At 42.1% G+C, this 16,304-nt stretch overlaps 1 protein-coding gene across 3 annotated transcripts in view; it reads right to left on the bottom strand.

Moving 5' to 3' along the window:
* Positions 1 to 2,957: 2,957 nt before the first annotated feature.
* Positions 2,958 to 16,304, bottom strand: part of LOC126237013 (rRNA-processing protein UTP23 homolog) — a 64,618-nt gene continuing 51,271 nt past the window's right edge. For 2 of the 3 annotated variants that reach the window (XM_049946742.1, XM_049946741.1), the window contains exons 4-5: positions 14,962 to 15,111; positions 2,958 to 3,245 (exon numbers count right to left, since the gene is read on the bottom strand). In XM_049946742.1, coding sequence (XP_049802699.1) covers positions 2,984 to 3,245; positions 14,962 to 15,111 — 412 coding nt within the window. In that variant the 3' untranslated portion in view covers positions 2,958 to 2,983. The remainder of the gene's footprint in view (positions 3,246 to 14,961; positions 15,112 to 16,304) is intronic. The other variant, XM_049946743.1, reaches the window with a different exon arrangement.

The following is a 16,304-nucleotide window of genomic DNA, read 5'->3' as shown; positions in this document are numbered from 1 at the left end:
TGCTGGACGTGCAGACCGCGTGAGACGACGCTTCATCCAGTCCCAAACATGCTCAATGGGGGACAGATCCGGAGATCTTGCTGGCCAGGGTAGTTGACTTACACCTTCTAGAGCACGTTGGGTGGCACGGGATACATGCGGACGTGCATTGTCCTGTTGGAACAGCAAGTTCCCTTGCCGGTCTAGGAATGGTAGAACGATGGGTTCGATGACGGTTTGGATGTACCGTGCACTATTCAGTGTCCCCTCGACGATCACCAGTGGTGTACGGCCAGTGTAGGAGATCGCTCCCCACACCATGATGCCGGGTGTTGGCCCTGTGTGCCTCGGTCGTATGCAGTCCTGATTGTGGCGCTCACCTGCACGGCGCCAAACATGCATACGACCATCATTGGCACCAAGGCAGAAGTGACTCTCATCGCTGAAGACGACACGTCTCCATTCGTCCCTCCATTCACGCCTGTCGCGACACCACTGGAGGCGGGCTGCACGATGTTGGGGCGTGAGCGGAAGACGGCCTAACGGTGTGCGGGACCGTAGCCCAGCTTCATGGAGACGGTTGCGAATGGTCCTCGCCGATACCCCAGGAGCAACAGTGTCCCTAATTTGCTGGGAAGTGGCGGTGCGGTCCCCTACGGCACTGCGTAGGATCCTACGGTCTTGGCGTGCATCCGTGCGTCGCTGCGGTCCGGTCCCAGGTCGACGGGCACGTGCACCTTCTGCCGACCACTGGCGACAACATCGATGTACTGTGGAGACCTCACGCCCCACGTGTTGAGCAATTCGGTGGTACGTCCACCCGGCCTCCCGCATGCCCACTATACGCCCTCGCTCAAAGTCCGTCAACTGCACAAACGGTTCACGTCCACGCTGTCGCGGCATGCTACCAGTGTTAAAGACTGCGATGGGGCTCCGTATGCCACGGCAAACTGGCTGACACTGACGGCGGCGGTGCACAAATGCTGCGCAGCTAGCGCCATTCGACGGCCAACACCGCGGTTCCTGGTGTGTCCGCTGTGCCGTGCGTGTGATCATTGCTTGTACAGCCCTCTCGCAGTGTCCGGAGCAAGTATGGTGGGTCTGACACACCGGTGTCAATGTGTTCTTTTTTCCATTTCCAGGAGTGTACTTCCATCGAAACAGTGAAATATTGTCTGTAGGACTTGAGGTATCAGGTGGGCATTTGGTCTTAAATAAGCCACCACCAATGTTACTGGTACTGTTGTCCAGAGGCCATTGTTGTCCTGCCGTTGCCTCATTGCACACACACACACAAAAACCACATTCTCCAGCTGCCGGGGCCATGGCCATGTGTGTATGAGAGCTGCATGCACTTGTGTGTGCGTGTATGCGCGATGTGTTTTTGTGTTGTTTGATTCAGATGATGGCCTTTTTGGCTGAAAGCTTACTTGTGTGACAGTCTTCCCATTGTGCCTATCTGTGACTCAGCATTTCTGCTATATGGTGAGTAGTCATCTATCCTTTTTCATAATATTGTTGAAGATATAAAAAGGTATTTACATAGTATCTGCCCACAGATCAAGGTGCACGCTCAGCTCTTACAGAGATCAGAAGCTATACAATGACCTTTAATCATACTGTCGGAGCATTCTTCAAAATGGTTCAAGATTAATAGACTTACCTGGGCACAGATGATTCTTTGTATTCATGTTTCTGCACATTGGACTTATCACAAATCTCAGATATGAAACTTTAGAGAGTAGTGCAAATCAAAATGTCAGTATACTAACTCCTTATGGTAAAGATGAACATAGTCATTTTTCTACCTCAATATTTTTGGAAAACGTACGCTCTTGTAATCAACACATTCCAAATAAATAGAATTCAGTCAGATTTGATGAACAGTTGAACATATACAAAAATGTGGATGAAGTATATTCAGCATTATCCTATCCTTTGTCTAAACAAGCTGATTTACTTGGTGAAGATTTATTTTCAAAGATAATACTGAATTCTGTCTTAAAGGACTCTAAGAACTGGCATTAATTTCAATGAAATAAAGAGGGATCTATTTTAATTTAAAGAATAATTTATGCTAAGCAACATTGTAAGTAGTTAAATAAGTTGAGTTACACAACATCTTTCATCTAAGTAGGTGGATCTGAACTGTAACATGAGATTCTACAGGATAACATATTCCACTTTCATCCTCTTAAGCCAATGAAACATGTTTATGAAAACTGAAAATACAGCTCACATAGCTGTTAAGAGTCGAACATAGCATGGTGCATGCTCTTCTTTTACATATACGCACTGAATGAAAAAGGAAGTTATTTTGGCAAATCGGCAAGGTGTGACAATGAGTGCATATCTCCACCTGCTGCAGAGGCCAGCTTATTCTTTGACGTCACAGCTCGGTGGTGCCCAGAGGTCATAAAGAAAGGAGCACTGGAAAAAGTGTGAATGATGGACCAAACGAATATTAGTGATGGAAAGTATCAGACAGTTATGTTGTGTAGTGTAATGTGCATGAAAAGTGTTGCTGGTATAATACAGAGGAGTTATTAAAACTAGTTCACATCATTTAGTAGCTTGGATAGATTGGACCTCTCTTCCAGCACCTGCTTCACTGCAGAAGGTGAAGAAGTCACATGTCAGAGTCTTATTGGACTGTATAGCAGGGCCACAGAAGTAATCCACTTGAAGAATGGCAACCAGAAATTATTTAACAGGTAAAGCTGATGCACACACACCCATCAGCGTTACAGATTATATATGAAGTGCACTACATCATAACCAACTAATTGTCATGGATACATTCCCACTGTAAGTTCAACCACCCCATCCCCATGCTCTTATCAATCACCAAATCCAAATTTATTTTCTTTGCAGCATGGTGGAATAAATCACATGATTTACTTACTCTTGTATGCACTACAAAGCTGGTAACTCTGAAAGAATGTGGGCATTGAGCATGGGATAAAATATGAAGGAAATAATATATAAATAGTTTTTTAATATCTTATGATTGTACTGATGTCTGTAACAACATTTCTTTTATATGTTTTGGTATTTTCACTCTCTTTCTCTTTCTTTTTGGTTTGTTTTCTGAGGTGGATGGTTTCTGTGTAGCTATGGAAGGCTTTTTCTTCTTCTTTTTACAAGACAGGGGATTAGGTCCTCCTTTCTTACGTTTCTTTTTCTGTGGTGCAGTTTCGGGTTCATCCAGTTTTCTTTTCTTCAGATCTGACAACACTACTTCATCTTTCTGCCCAATTAGAAACCTGCAAACAGAATACAGAAAATGATAAATAACAGTAAAAACAGATAAATAGATATGTGAAAGTAGACTTTACTGGTGTTAAAATTTCATGAAATTTTGATTACGGCAGTGTCACTCTCACCATCGTCTGATGAAGATAATGAGAGTGAAACTCATTAAAACATTTCAGAATTTCAATGCAGCCACTCGGATGAAAGCCCAAGAGATTTCATCAGATAAATAGATCTCTCCATAAAACAATGCAATTCATGAGATGTCACAGACACTCTTTTATTACATGACAATAGCAACCTACCAAAAAATGCCAGACTGCCTCATGCAGCCATAGAAGGCATAAAACAAGGAAGTGTCAATAATTTGTTCCTAATAACTCAAGGGAAGGTATCTAATTGATACTGTTTTTATGCATTTATAGTAAATTAATATGAGTGTTTTTATTGCATAATAAAACATGGTCATACCAAATGCTGCTTACATTGTGGGGGGGGGGTTAAATGGTTCAAATGGCTCTGAGCACCATGCGACTTAACTTCTGAGGTCATCAGTCGCCTAGAACTTAGAACTAATTAAACCTAACTAACCTAAGGACATCACACACATCCATGCCCGAGGCAGGACTCGAACCTGCGACCGTAGCGGCTGGGGGGGGGGGGGGGGGGGTTACAATTTGTGTTACAATGAAGAATGTTATTTTCAGTCTCCTTGAATTGATGCCAAAATTGTCAACAAGCATTTTGATTACGTAATTCGAAAATAAACCAGATGTCTACAACAATTCTGCCTTATTGGGATTTCTTGGAGATAATTAGCTGCTTTTCTGTTCACTCTGTCAGGTGGCTAATATTAATTACAAAAATTGACAGCATTCAGTATTCACCTGTCTCATTTACTTATGTGTTGTTGTTGTTGTGGTCTTCAGTCCTGAGACTGGTTTGATGCAGCTCTCCATGCTACTCTATCCTGTGCAAGCTTCTTCATCTCCCAGTACCTACTGCAACCTACATCCTTCTGAATCTGCTTAGTGTATTCATCTCTTGGTCTCCCTCTACGATTTTTACCCTCCACGCTGCCCTCCAATGCTAAATTTGTGATCCCTTGATGCCTCAAAACATGTCCTACCAACCGATCCCTTCTTCTAGTCAAGTTGTGCCACAAACTTCTCTTCTCCCCAATCCTATTCAATACCTCCTCATTAGTTACGTGATCTACCCACCTTATCTTCAGCATTCTTCTGTAGCACCACATTTCAAAAGCTTCTATTCTCTTCTTGTCCAAACTGGTTATCGTCCATGTTTCACTTCCATACAAGGCTACACTCCATACAAATACTTTCAGAAACGACTTCCTGACACTTAAATCTATACTCGATGTTAACAAATTTCTCTTCTTCAGAAATGATTTCCTTGCCATTGCCAGTCTACATTTTATATCCTCTCTACTTCGACCATCATCAGTTATTTTACTCCCTAAATAGCAAAACTCCTTTACTATTTTAAGTGTCTCATTTCCTAATATAATCCCCTCAGCATCACCCGATTTAATTTGACTACATTCCATTATCCTCGTTTTGCTTTTGTTGATGTTCATCTTATATCCTCCTTTCAAGACACTGTCCATTCCGTTCAACTGCTCTTCCAAGTCCTTTGCTGTCTCTGACAGAATTACAATGTCATCGGCGAACCTCAAAGTTTTTACTTCTTCTCCATGAATTTTAATACCTACTCCGAATTTTTCTTTTGTTTCCTTTACTGCTTGCTCAATATACAGATTGAATAACATAGGGGAGAGGCTACAACCCTGTCTCACTCCCTTCCCAACCACTGCTTTCCTTTCGTGTCCCTCGACTCTTATAACTGCCATCTGGTTTCTGTACAAATTGTAAATAACCTTTCGCTCCCTGTATTTTACCCCTGCCACCTTCAGAATTTGAAAGAGAGTATTCCAGTTAACGTTGTCAAAAGCTTTCTCTAAGTCTACAAATGCTAGAAACGTAGGTTTGCCTTTTCTTAATCTTTCTTCTAAGATGAGTCGTAAGGTTAGTACTGCCTCACGTGTTCCAACATTTCTATGGAATCCAAACTGATCTCCCCCGAGGTCCGCTTCTACCAGTTTTTCCATTCGTCTGTAAAGAATTCGCGTTAGTATTTTGCAGCTGTGACTTATTAAACTGATAGTTCGGTAATTTTCACATCTGTCAACACCTGCTTTCTTTGGTATTGGAATTATTATATTCTTCTTGAAGTCTGTGGGTATTTCGCCTGTCTCATACATCTTGCTCACCAGATGGTAGAGTTTTGTCATGACTGGCTCTCCCAAGGCCATAGTTAGTTCTAATGGAATGTTGTCTACTCCCGGGGCCTTGTTTCGACTCAGGTCTTTCAGTGCTCTGTCAAACTCTTCACGCAGTATCGTATCTCCCATTTCATCTTCATCTACATCCTCTTCCATTTCCATAATATTGTCCTCAAGTACATCGCCCTTGTATAAACCCTCTATATACTCCTTCCACCTTTCTGCCTTCCCTTCTTTGCTTAGAACTGGGTTGCCATCTGAGCTCTTGATATTCATACAAGTGATTTTCTTCTCTCCAAAGGTCTCTATCATTTTCCTGTAGGCAGTATCTATCTTACCCCTAGTGAGACAAGCCTCTAGATCCTTACATTTGTCCTCTAGCCATCCCTGCTTAGTCATTTTGCACTTTCTGTCGATCTCATTTTTGAGATGTTTGTATTCCCTTTTGCCTGCTTCATTTACTGCATTTTTATATTTTCTCCTTTCATCAATTAAATTCAATATTTCTTCTGTTACCCAAGGATTTCTATTAGCCCTCGTCTTTTTACCTACTTGATCGTCTGCTGCCTTCACTACTTCATCCCTCAGAGCTACCCATTCTTCTTCTACTGTATTTCTTTCCCCCATTCCAGTCAATTGTTCCCTTATGCTCTCCCTGAAACTCTCTACAACCTCTGGTTCTTTCAGTTTATCCAGGTCCCATCTCCTTAAATTCCCACCTTTTTGCAGTTTCTTCAGTTTCAATCTGCAGTTCATAACCAATAGATTGTGGTTAGAATCCACATCTGCCCCTGGAAATGTCTTACAATTTAAAACCTGGTTCCTAAATCTCTGTCTTACCATTATATAATCTATCTGATACCTATTAGTATCTCCAGGATTCTTCCAGGTATACAACCTTCTTTTATGATTCTTGAACCAAGTGTTAGCTATGATTAAGTAATGCTCTGTGCAAAATTCTACAAGGTGGCTTCCTCTTTCATTTCTTCCCCCCAATCCATATTCACCTACTATGTTTCCTTCTCTCCCTTTTCCTACTGACGAATTCCCAGTCATCCATGACTATTAAATTTTCGTCTCCCTCCACTACCTGAATAATTTCTTTTATCTCGTCATACATTTCATCAATTTCTTCGTCATCTGCAGAGCTAGTTGGCATATAAACTTGTACTACTGTAGTAGGCATGGGCTTTGTATCTATCTTGGCCACAATAATGCGTTCACTATGCTGTTTGTAGTAGCTAACCCGCACTCCTAATTTTATTCATTATTAAACCTACTCCTGCATTACCCCTATTTGATTTTGTATTTATAACCCTGTAATCACCTGACCAAAAGTCTTGTTCCTCCTGCCACCGAACTTCACTAATTCCCACTATATCTAACTTTAACCTATCCATTTCCCTTTTTAAATTTTCTAACCTACCTGCCCGATTAAGGGATCTGACATTCCACGCTCCGATCCGTAGAATGCCAGTTTTCTTTCTCCTGATAACGACGTCCTCTAGAGTAGTCCCCGCCCGGAGATCCGAATGGGGGACTATTTTACCTCCGGAACATTTTACCCAAGAGGACGCCATCATCATTTAATCATACAGTAAAGCTGCATGTCCTCGGGAAAAATTACGGCTGTAGTTTCCCCTTGCTTTCAGCTGTCATTTACTTATATGTGACTTGTATTTTTGTGAATCAGCATAGTGTTATTGATTCTCATGTATTCTGAACATTATAAAGTTTCTTTAAAACAATGTTCTACATAGTGAAAACAGGAAGCAGACTATTAATGTATTAATTCACTTCATACAATGCATTACCACTCTAGTATGTATTGCTTCAAAAATATATTTTCATTTTCAGTTCTGCAGCACAAAACAATGGAAAAGAAGTTAAAATCAAAAGATGAAAAATATGATGATGATGTAGTGACAGCTTTGTTTGTAATGAGGAAGAAAAGTTAGGAGTGTAATATGTCATCAACAGTAAAGATATTACAGAGCAGTACATCATTTGGACAAGCATGGGGAAGGAAATCAACTGTGGCCTCACCGAAGGAAGCCCACCAAAACACAACTTTGTATAAATGGAGAAGGATTTAAGTTCTACTCTTACCGATTATTAATGCAGCGTGCTGCCTTCATTAGTATTTTACTATTCCTGAGTGCAAATTTATAAAAACAAATGGATGTTATTTTCAGCATTATGAAAGAATAGATTACCTCTCACCATATACGGAGACAGTGAGTCTCAGATAGTCACAACAAAAAGACTGTCACACAAATAAGCTTTTGGCCAAAAAGTTCTTCATCAGAATCAGACAAAACGCGCGCGCCCACACACACACACACACACACACACACACACACACACACACACACACACGGGCACGCAAAGCTTTCACTCATTTGACAAACGAGCAACATGAGTGATTAATCAGGTAAAATTATTTTGCCGAGAGCTTTTATATACCACTTGCACTGGTATCTTCGATGTAGTACACGTAATATTCAGCTGTGCCCACCTATCCAGCTGAGTTGTCAGTTTGTCTGACAGTTGCACTGAGAATCTATGTTTGCTCCCCACTACTGCCAATTATTTTTTGCTGGTAAGACGACAAACTTAGGATCCATGTAGCCTCAACAAGACAACTGAAAGGCTGTTCTAAGAAGTATAGTCTTCACTTTCATTCATCTCTTTCTGCCTCTACACTTTTGCATATGTGTCTTCCATTGTTGAAACTAATGTTACAGGTCCTCATCTGTCATCCCTTTCAACAAGCCTGTTACACCTATGGGCACCAGTAGAAGTTTGCCATTTTTATATAACTCATTATTTAAGTTTGTAAATAATTTAGGACTAAACATTACCACTTCCTGAGTAGTAGAAACATTGAGTAGGTGAAAGACAGAAAGAAAACTTGCTCGTTTTCAGAATAAATCCTTTGTCAAGCTATTGTACAAATACATGCAACCCCCCCCCCCCCCCCCACACACACACACCCCTACACTGTGCTGGTTGGATGTACAATGCTGGGATAGCATACGCCAGGTGGAATACGGTGTGGTAGGGGTTGTATAGGGTAGGGTGGGTTGAGGGAGAGAGAGGTGGGATGAAGGAAGTGGGGTTGGGGTGGACAGCCAGCAGCTTCGATGGAGGCAGCACATTTGCTGGCTGGGAATCCAGAAGGGATGGGAGGCAGGTGCACAGGCTAGCGATGTGACGCACGGGTACTGGAGCCAGTGGGGTGCGGTGCACAATGGAGGTGACATGAATCAGCAAGGGTTGACAGGGCAACGGAAAGGGGTAAACTGTTGGGTGGAGGGTGTGGGAACAGGGTTTCAGTAGTTCAGAAGAGCTGGTGGTGGACAGAAGTATCAAGATAGCCCTGGTTGTAACATTGCCATTGAAATCTAGCATAATGTGCCAGCTGCATGTTGTGCCACTGGGTGCTCAAAGCTGATGGGAGTTATCCTTGTAACATGTCCTTCACTCCCTTAACCCTCCCTGGGCATCTGTGTTCACCTTCCACCCAACAACTTTCCTTTCCTTTGCCTGGGTACCCCTTCATCACATGCATAGCCTGTGCACCTGCCACTTGTGCCTCCCACATTCCTAGCCAGCAAACTGCTAGCAACCTACCCCCAAACCCTCTGCCTGTTTACTGCCTCTCTCCCCTCTACCCACCTTACCTGACACAAAGTCCACCTGCCATACACTACCTTGTCTTTGTGTGTCCAGCCAGCACAATGTAGCGGTGCTTGCTTTTGTGTGTGTGTGTGTGTGTGTGTGTGTGTGTGTGTGTGTGTGTGTGTCCTCTAGCCCCAAGAATGAAATTTGTCATGGCACACCCAAATCTGTTTTATTTCAAAGGCTTTCTACTCAAAACATAGATTACTTTAACAAGGAAAAGAATAAGCATTTTTCAGTAGTATCTGAAAAGTACAGTGGACAATCCAAGATGGAATAATGACACTATTATGAAAATGATAGATTGCTACTCTCCATACAGAGGAGATGCTGAGTCACAGATAGGCACAACAAAAATACTGTTAAAGTAAGCTTCCGGCTAAAACGTCTTCATCCAAATTAGACAACATACACGCACACACATTCACACAAATGTAGCTCACACACATGGCCACTGACTCCAATGCCAGACTGCAAGCAGCTGCACATGATGGGACAAGTAGTTTGGGTGGTGGTGGTGGTGGTGGTGGTGGTGGTGGTGGTGGTGGAGAAGGCTGGGGCAAGAAAGGAGAGGGATGGCAGGGCGGAGGTGATTGATGGTATAATGCTGCTTGCGGGAGCGTACAGGAATGAGTGGAGAGAGGGTACGACAGCTAGGTGCAGTCATGAGGTTCGACAGAGAGGGGGCACAAAAAACTGTTACAAAATGAGCTTTTGACCTTTGTCAAAAATAGACGACACACACACACACACACACACACACACACACACACACACACAACTCGTACACACAGGACCACAGTCTCTGGCAGCTGAAGCCAGACAGTGAGCAGCAGCGCACGATGAGAAAGGCAACCAGGTGGGGGTAAGGAGGAGGCTGAGGTGGGGAGGGGAAGGGATAGCAGGGTGAGAATGGGAGATCATAAAGTGTTGCTAGTGAGAGCATGCAAGGACAAGGTGGAGAGAGGGTGGGGCAGCTAGGTGTGGTTGGGAGGTTAGATGGAGAGCAGGGGAGAAAGGGGGTGGGGAGGGAGGCGTGGAATAGGAGAGCAGTAAAAATACTGTGGGTGCACTGGTGGAATACAGAGCTGTGTAGTGCTGGACTGGGAACAAGGAAGGGGATAGGTGGGCAAAGGGCAATGACTAACGAAGGTTGAGGCCAGGTGGGTTACAGGAACATAGGATATATTGCATGGAGAGTTTCCACCTGCGAAATTCAGAAAAGCTGGTGTTGGTAAAAAGGATCCAGATGGCAAAGGCTGTGAAGAAGTCATTAAAATGAAGAATGTTGTGTTGTGCAGCTGCTAAGCAACTGTGTGATCCAGCTATTTCTTGGCCACAATTTGTCAGTGGCCATTCATGTGAACAGACAGCTTGTGGGTTGTTATGCCCACACAGAATGCAGTACAGTTGTTGAAACAGCTGGTTTCACAGGTAGGCCCACCTGTGATGGGATAGGTGATGCTTGTGAGGGACTGGAGTGGTGTAAGGATTTATGAGACAGGTCTTGCATCTAGTTCTCTTACAGGGATGAGAGCCATGAAGCATGAGGTTGGGAGCAAGGGTTGTGTAGGAATGGATAAGAATATTGTGTAGGTTCGGTGGGCAGCGGAATAACAGTGAGTAGAACATTCCTCATCTCAGGGCATGACATAAGGTAGTTGAAACCTTTGTGGAGACTGATTCAGTAGCTCCAGTCTTGGGTGGTAATGAGTTACAAGGGGAATGCTCCTCTATGGCTGAAAAGTGAGATCTTCGGAGGTGGTGGGTGACTGGAGAGATAAGGCACAGGATATCTGTTTCTTTACAAGGTTGGGAGGGTAATTACAGTCTGTGAAGATCTCAGTGACACTCTTGGTATATTTTGAGAGGGACTGCTCGTCACTACAGATGTGATGGCCATGGGTGCGTAGGCTATGTGGAAGGACTTCTTGGTATGTAATGGGTGGCAGCTGTCGAAATGGAGGTATTGCTGGTGTTTTGTACCCTTTATGTGGACAGAGGTACTGATGTAGCCATCTTGGAGGTGGAGGTCAACATCAAGGAAGGCGGCTTGTTGGGTTGAGGAGGGCCAGGTGAAGTGTATGAGAGAGAAGGTGTTGAGGTTATGGAGGAATGTGCATATGGTGTCCTCACCCTCAATCCAGACCAAGAAGATGTGATCAATGAATCTAAAACAGGTTTGGGATTCAGGGCTGTTAGAAAGGATTCCTATATATGGCCCATGAATAGGTTGGCATAGGACTGTGCCATGCGGGTGCCCAATGTCATATCCCGAGTTTGTTTGAAGGTGATGTTTTCAACGGAGAAGTAATTGTGGGTGAGGATCAAGTTGGTCATGGTGACCAGAAAGAGCCGGTAGCTCTTTTTATACTATTAATATACTGTTCTGAAAAACTTAATGACTAGACAGATAAAGTAACATAACATATTAACCACTTAGTGGAAATGAATAACAGTGTGGGAGCATGCTGCTAGAGGTCTCCCAGTTGTGCACAAAAAGCTGCACAGCACATGGTATGAGATCACTGTGACAGTAGCACCAAATGGAGCTGGCTCTGCAACATGAGGAAGTTGAAGGAAAAGAAAAACATAGTGTGTGTCAATTATTGAGCATTTATGGTGCACTGTGATAGTGGCCTTCATTACAACATGTCCCAGAGACAACATTTGGATGACTTCACACGGGGAAGAATTATCGGCAAACTGGAAGACGAACGAAGTGTGGCGAGTATAGCCCAGGGGTTTGGTACTGCTCACAGCATTGTTTCACATGCATGGGAAGCATTCCAAACCACATCCAATGCTGTCTGAAGGAGAGGAGGTAACTGTTCTTGGTCAACTACAGTAGCAGATGACTGCTAAATTGTGCAACAGGCAAGACAAGACCCACGTCAATCATCAGGCGCAATTGAAAGCACATTTAACATGACTGGAAGACATGCATTCTCACACTCTACAGTGACATGGTGACTGCATGGGGGTGATTGCTTTGCCCGATGACCAGCATGCTGTGTTCCATTAGCACCTGCACATCAGTGGCATCATTTGAAACTGTGACAAGAGCATAGGGACTGGACTCGTGAGAAGTGGGGTCATGATTGTTTTGGTGGTCCAGACGTTATGTTGTGGGGAGGCATACTGTTGCATGTGAAAACTGAGCTCCAAGTCTCACCATTCAACGTTATTATAACACTGTACTCCTCCCCTATGAACTTCTCTTCAGGGGTGCATTTGGACGTGACTTCATTTATACGGATAATAAAAATGTACGAATGTATCAAACAGTGCAAGTGGAGGGACTCTTGGATGAGAGGATATTTGGTGAATGGACTGACCTGTCCATTTTGTCAACTTAAATCTCATCAAGCATGTGTAGGATGCATTGGAAAGACTATTGCAGCATGTTCACATGCACCAACAACATGCAGCAGTTGTCCACCATGCTGGTGAAGGAACGGATCACTCTACCACAAAAACTCCTGACTAAACTTGTGGCCATTACTAGAGCACATTGCAGAGCATGAATTGCCATCTGTGGCGATCACACACTCCATAGATTCCTTTCTTTCTTTTCTATAAAAATGGCAAAATACTTCTATGATTAAGTTGAGCAGGAAGGGTAGAAGGATATGCTTGTGGGAATTAAGGACAGATGAGGGGCGGTTTACTACAGCTGTGTTTATTTTATGCTGGGAATTGACACTGGAATCCTTGTGCTACAGTGTGGGAATGGCCTCTTTCTGCAGCTCATTAAGGACTGTACAAGGAAGGAACAGAGAAAAGACTGGGGACTCTATTTGGCAGTGTTCACCTCCACCCTGTACACAGAATAGTGATGAAACATCCCCTATGCATGGAAACAGTATAAAATCTCTTGAACAGCCTAAGAAATAGGCAAAAACATTACATAGTGATTACTAATTCCACATTATTTCCTGTAGCAGCTGATAGTATTAAGTATGCTGTTTAGTATAATCTCAGACAAAAGTGATTTTGATTCTAAATCCCATGTTTCATGACATGTGATGACACTTTGAAGTAAGTCGTGGTCTTTTTTAAAAACATTCCCCATGCCAGATCAAATGCATTTTTAGTTATTTCTTGTTGCTGTATGAGGTTTAATATGACTACTTTTTCACAGAATTTTCTGGATTCTCATTGTCTATCAAAATTGTCTCATTTCATTTGAAACCTTACATGTGGGTTTTGTGTACAGTTAAATTCTGGAAGTTTTTGTTTCTTCTTGCAGCCACAGGTGTACGACCAAGATATCTGTCATCCTCCACTTCTTCTTAACAATCGGAAAATTGTGGTATTCAAACAACTGCATACATATCAATGGATTACCATTAAACAATTTCATTAATTATGCTGCTATGCTGCTACATTAGGTTAGAGCTGAAAAAAGTTATAAGGAATCTGAGATTAATGACCTCCTCAAACATCTGGTTAATCATGGATCCACAACAGTGCCCTAAAACAAAATTCAAGAAAGAACTTATTCAAGACAATATGAATTTTAGAGGTATGTGTTTAAGTAGCATTGAGGTCGACTATATTTCAATAGCAACCTCAGCTACCACTCTCCCACCCCATACAAAGCTTTAAGGCTAGGCTGCACACAGACTTCTAATTTAATTGGCACATTTTGCAACTCCATGGCACTTGTCCGCACATGTGCAGTTCCATGGAGCTAGCCACTAGAACAGTGAAAAATAGCAATAGCTCAAAGTTGAAAGGGAACTGTAAACAAATTAATGCTTAATTAAATTGTAATAACTTAAATAATAAAACACTGCACCAGCATGACGTGTTTAGAGACTTGATTCTCGTTATCACACCATGACTCACACCACACTTGATAATGAGAATAAATTCTCAAAACAAGTCTGTAAGTTTGGGTTTGGGTGGGAAGAGGCCAAACAACGAGGTCATCGGTCTCATCGGATTAGGGAAGGATGGCGAAGGAAGTCGGCCGTGCCCTTCCAAAGGAACCATTCCGGCATTTGCCTGGAGCGATTTAGGGAAATCACGGAAAACCTAAATCAGGATGGCTGGACGCGGGATTGAACCGTCGTCCTCCCAAATGCGAGTCCAGTGTGCCAACCACTGCACCACCTCGCTCGGTCAAAGTCTGTAAGTGAGAGATGGTTTGTGTGTATGTGAATTTCTGCACAATGGAGGAGGACAGTGCCTTAAAACCACAAAAAGATGACTGAAGAGCAAGAAGGCCACAACAACAAACACGCAAACATCACTTAGAATACCCATGTAAATGTTTGCACTCGATAATAAGAATAAATTTTCGAAACATGTCAAGCTATGTATGAAAAAGTAACTGGTGCAGTATTTTATTGTTTAAATCAATAATAACACAGTTGTGAGCTTTCTAAAACATTGATTATGAGGAACGAAATTAAGAACTACACTGCTTGTTGGCGGAAATCACGATTGTAGTGTGTAGTGGCATATAATTTGGCACATTCAAAGCAAACATTGCATTCTAGAAAGTAATAACTGTTAAGGGTGAAACTGGTTAATGAGTTTCACATTATTTACTTTTTTGATCTATAAATAGTTTTAACTGGTGGAAGGTGAACTACCTTCTGATGTAAGTACATGGTATCTGGATCAGTGAATGTCTCTCTGTAATCTTCAGTGAAGTAATGCTTTGTTACATCGGAAAAATTTGTTATGAAAATATATTATTACTAGTTTAATGATGCCCACTCACATACCTTGTCTTGGAATTAATTTCTGCAACTTGACTAGATACTTTAGAAGGTTGTTCCAAAGTTGGAGTCTTTTGGTGCAAGTAAATGAGTGGGGTTCCTGGAATTCTTCTAGCTACTTCTTGCAACTCTCTATCCTGTGTAGCTATCATATACCTAAAAAAATTATACTTGTGAGCCACATATACAAAAGTAGTTTTTGGAATGAAATTTGGAAAAATTCTGTTGTTGCAATCCCATTCATATGAGAGCAAGTTGAAAAGTAATGCCTCTGATTTTTTTTATTCTGTTCTCAATATCAGTTGAGGTATTACATGTCAAGCATATTACTCAGTTAATTTTCCCACTCTCACTGATGCAAGTGCCAACCCTCTGCTGCAAGAGGGCTCCGAATTGTAGCATGTAGCATTGAGGTGTGTAACAAAACTATGTCAGTGTGTGAGAAACTGCAATCTGTAATTAATTTCAAAACCACAGAAAACATTTGTCCACACAAGGAGCACTCTCTCCTTCGGCATACAATGCCAGACCACACATGAGCACTGCGACATCTGAAAAGACCTACACCTAGGGTTCACCGTCATAGATCACTGTCCATACAGTCCTGACTTTGCCTCATCCAATTTTCATCTGTTTCTATAACTTAAAGAACATCTTTGACAACTTCACTTTGATAACAATGAAGCAGTGCAAGCAGAGGTGAGGCTGTGGCTATGTCAACAAAGCAAACATTCTACAATGAACTGGTTTCATATTGGGAGAAATGTGTTCATCACCAGGGTGACTCTGTTGAGAAATAAATGTGTAGACACGAAGAATAAAGATGAAGCATTTTAATGAAGTTCATTTAATTTAAATAGCTTTAAGAGTTTTCCCATAAAAAAATCTGAGGCATTAATTTTCATCATGCCCTCGTAGTACATGAGAGATACAAAAATAAGACAAAATCAAATTTTTTTGTAACTGTGTGATTAAAACAATTTGACATCTCCTTCCACCTTGATGGTAAGAATATGATAAAACAAATATATTGTCTGAAAAATTCTTAGCTCACAGGAATTAGAAACAAATAGTAGGAATTAAGAGGGATCTCACAATGTAAAAACTGTATCTAATGAATGGAAAAGTGGAAAGGAATCTGGCGATATTGTTGTCACATATATTCTGCTCTGGTTGTGTCAAGTGTGAGACAATGCTGTAGATAGTTTTCACTGACTTAAATGTAACAGTGGCTACATCAAATTTTTTACCTTTGAATAAAAAGTGAATTTAATTAAAATGAATGTCTAGCACAAAATTATTTTCAAGAATGTTGTGAAGCGGAAAACAAGCTTTTGGGAAATCCTGGA

Source organism: Schistocerca nitens, chromosome 2 (genome assembly GCF_023898315.1).
Source record: "Schistocerca nitens isolate TAMUIC-IGC-003100 chromosome 2, iqSchNite1.1, whole genome shotgun sequence".
Lineage (NCBI taxonomy): Eukaryota > Metazoa > Arthropoda > Insecta > Orthoptera > Acrididae > Schistocerca > Schistocerca nitens.
This window is presented reverse-complemented; position numbering and strand designations above follow the sequence as displayed.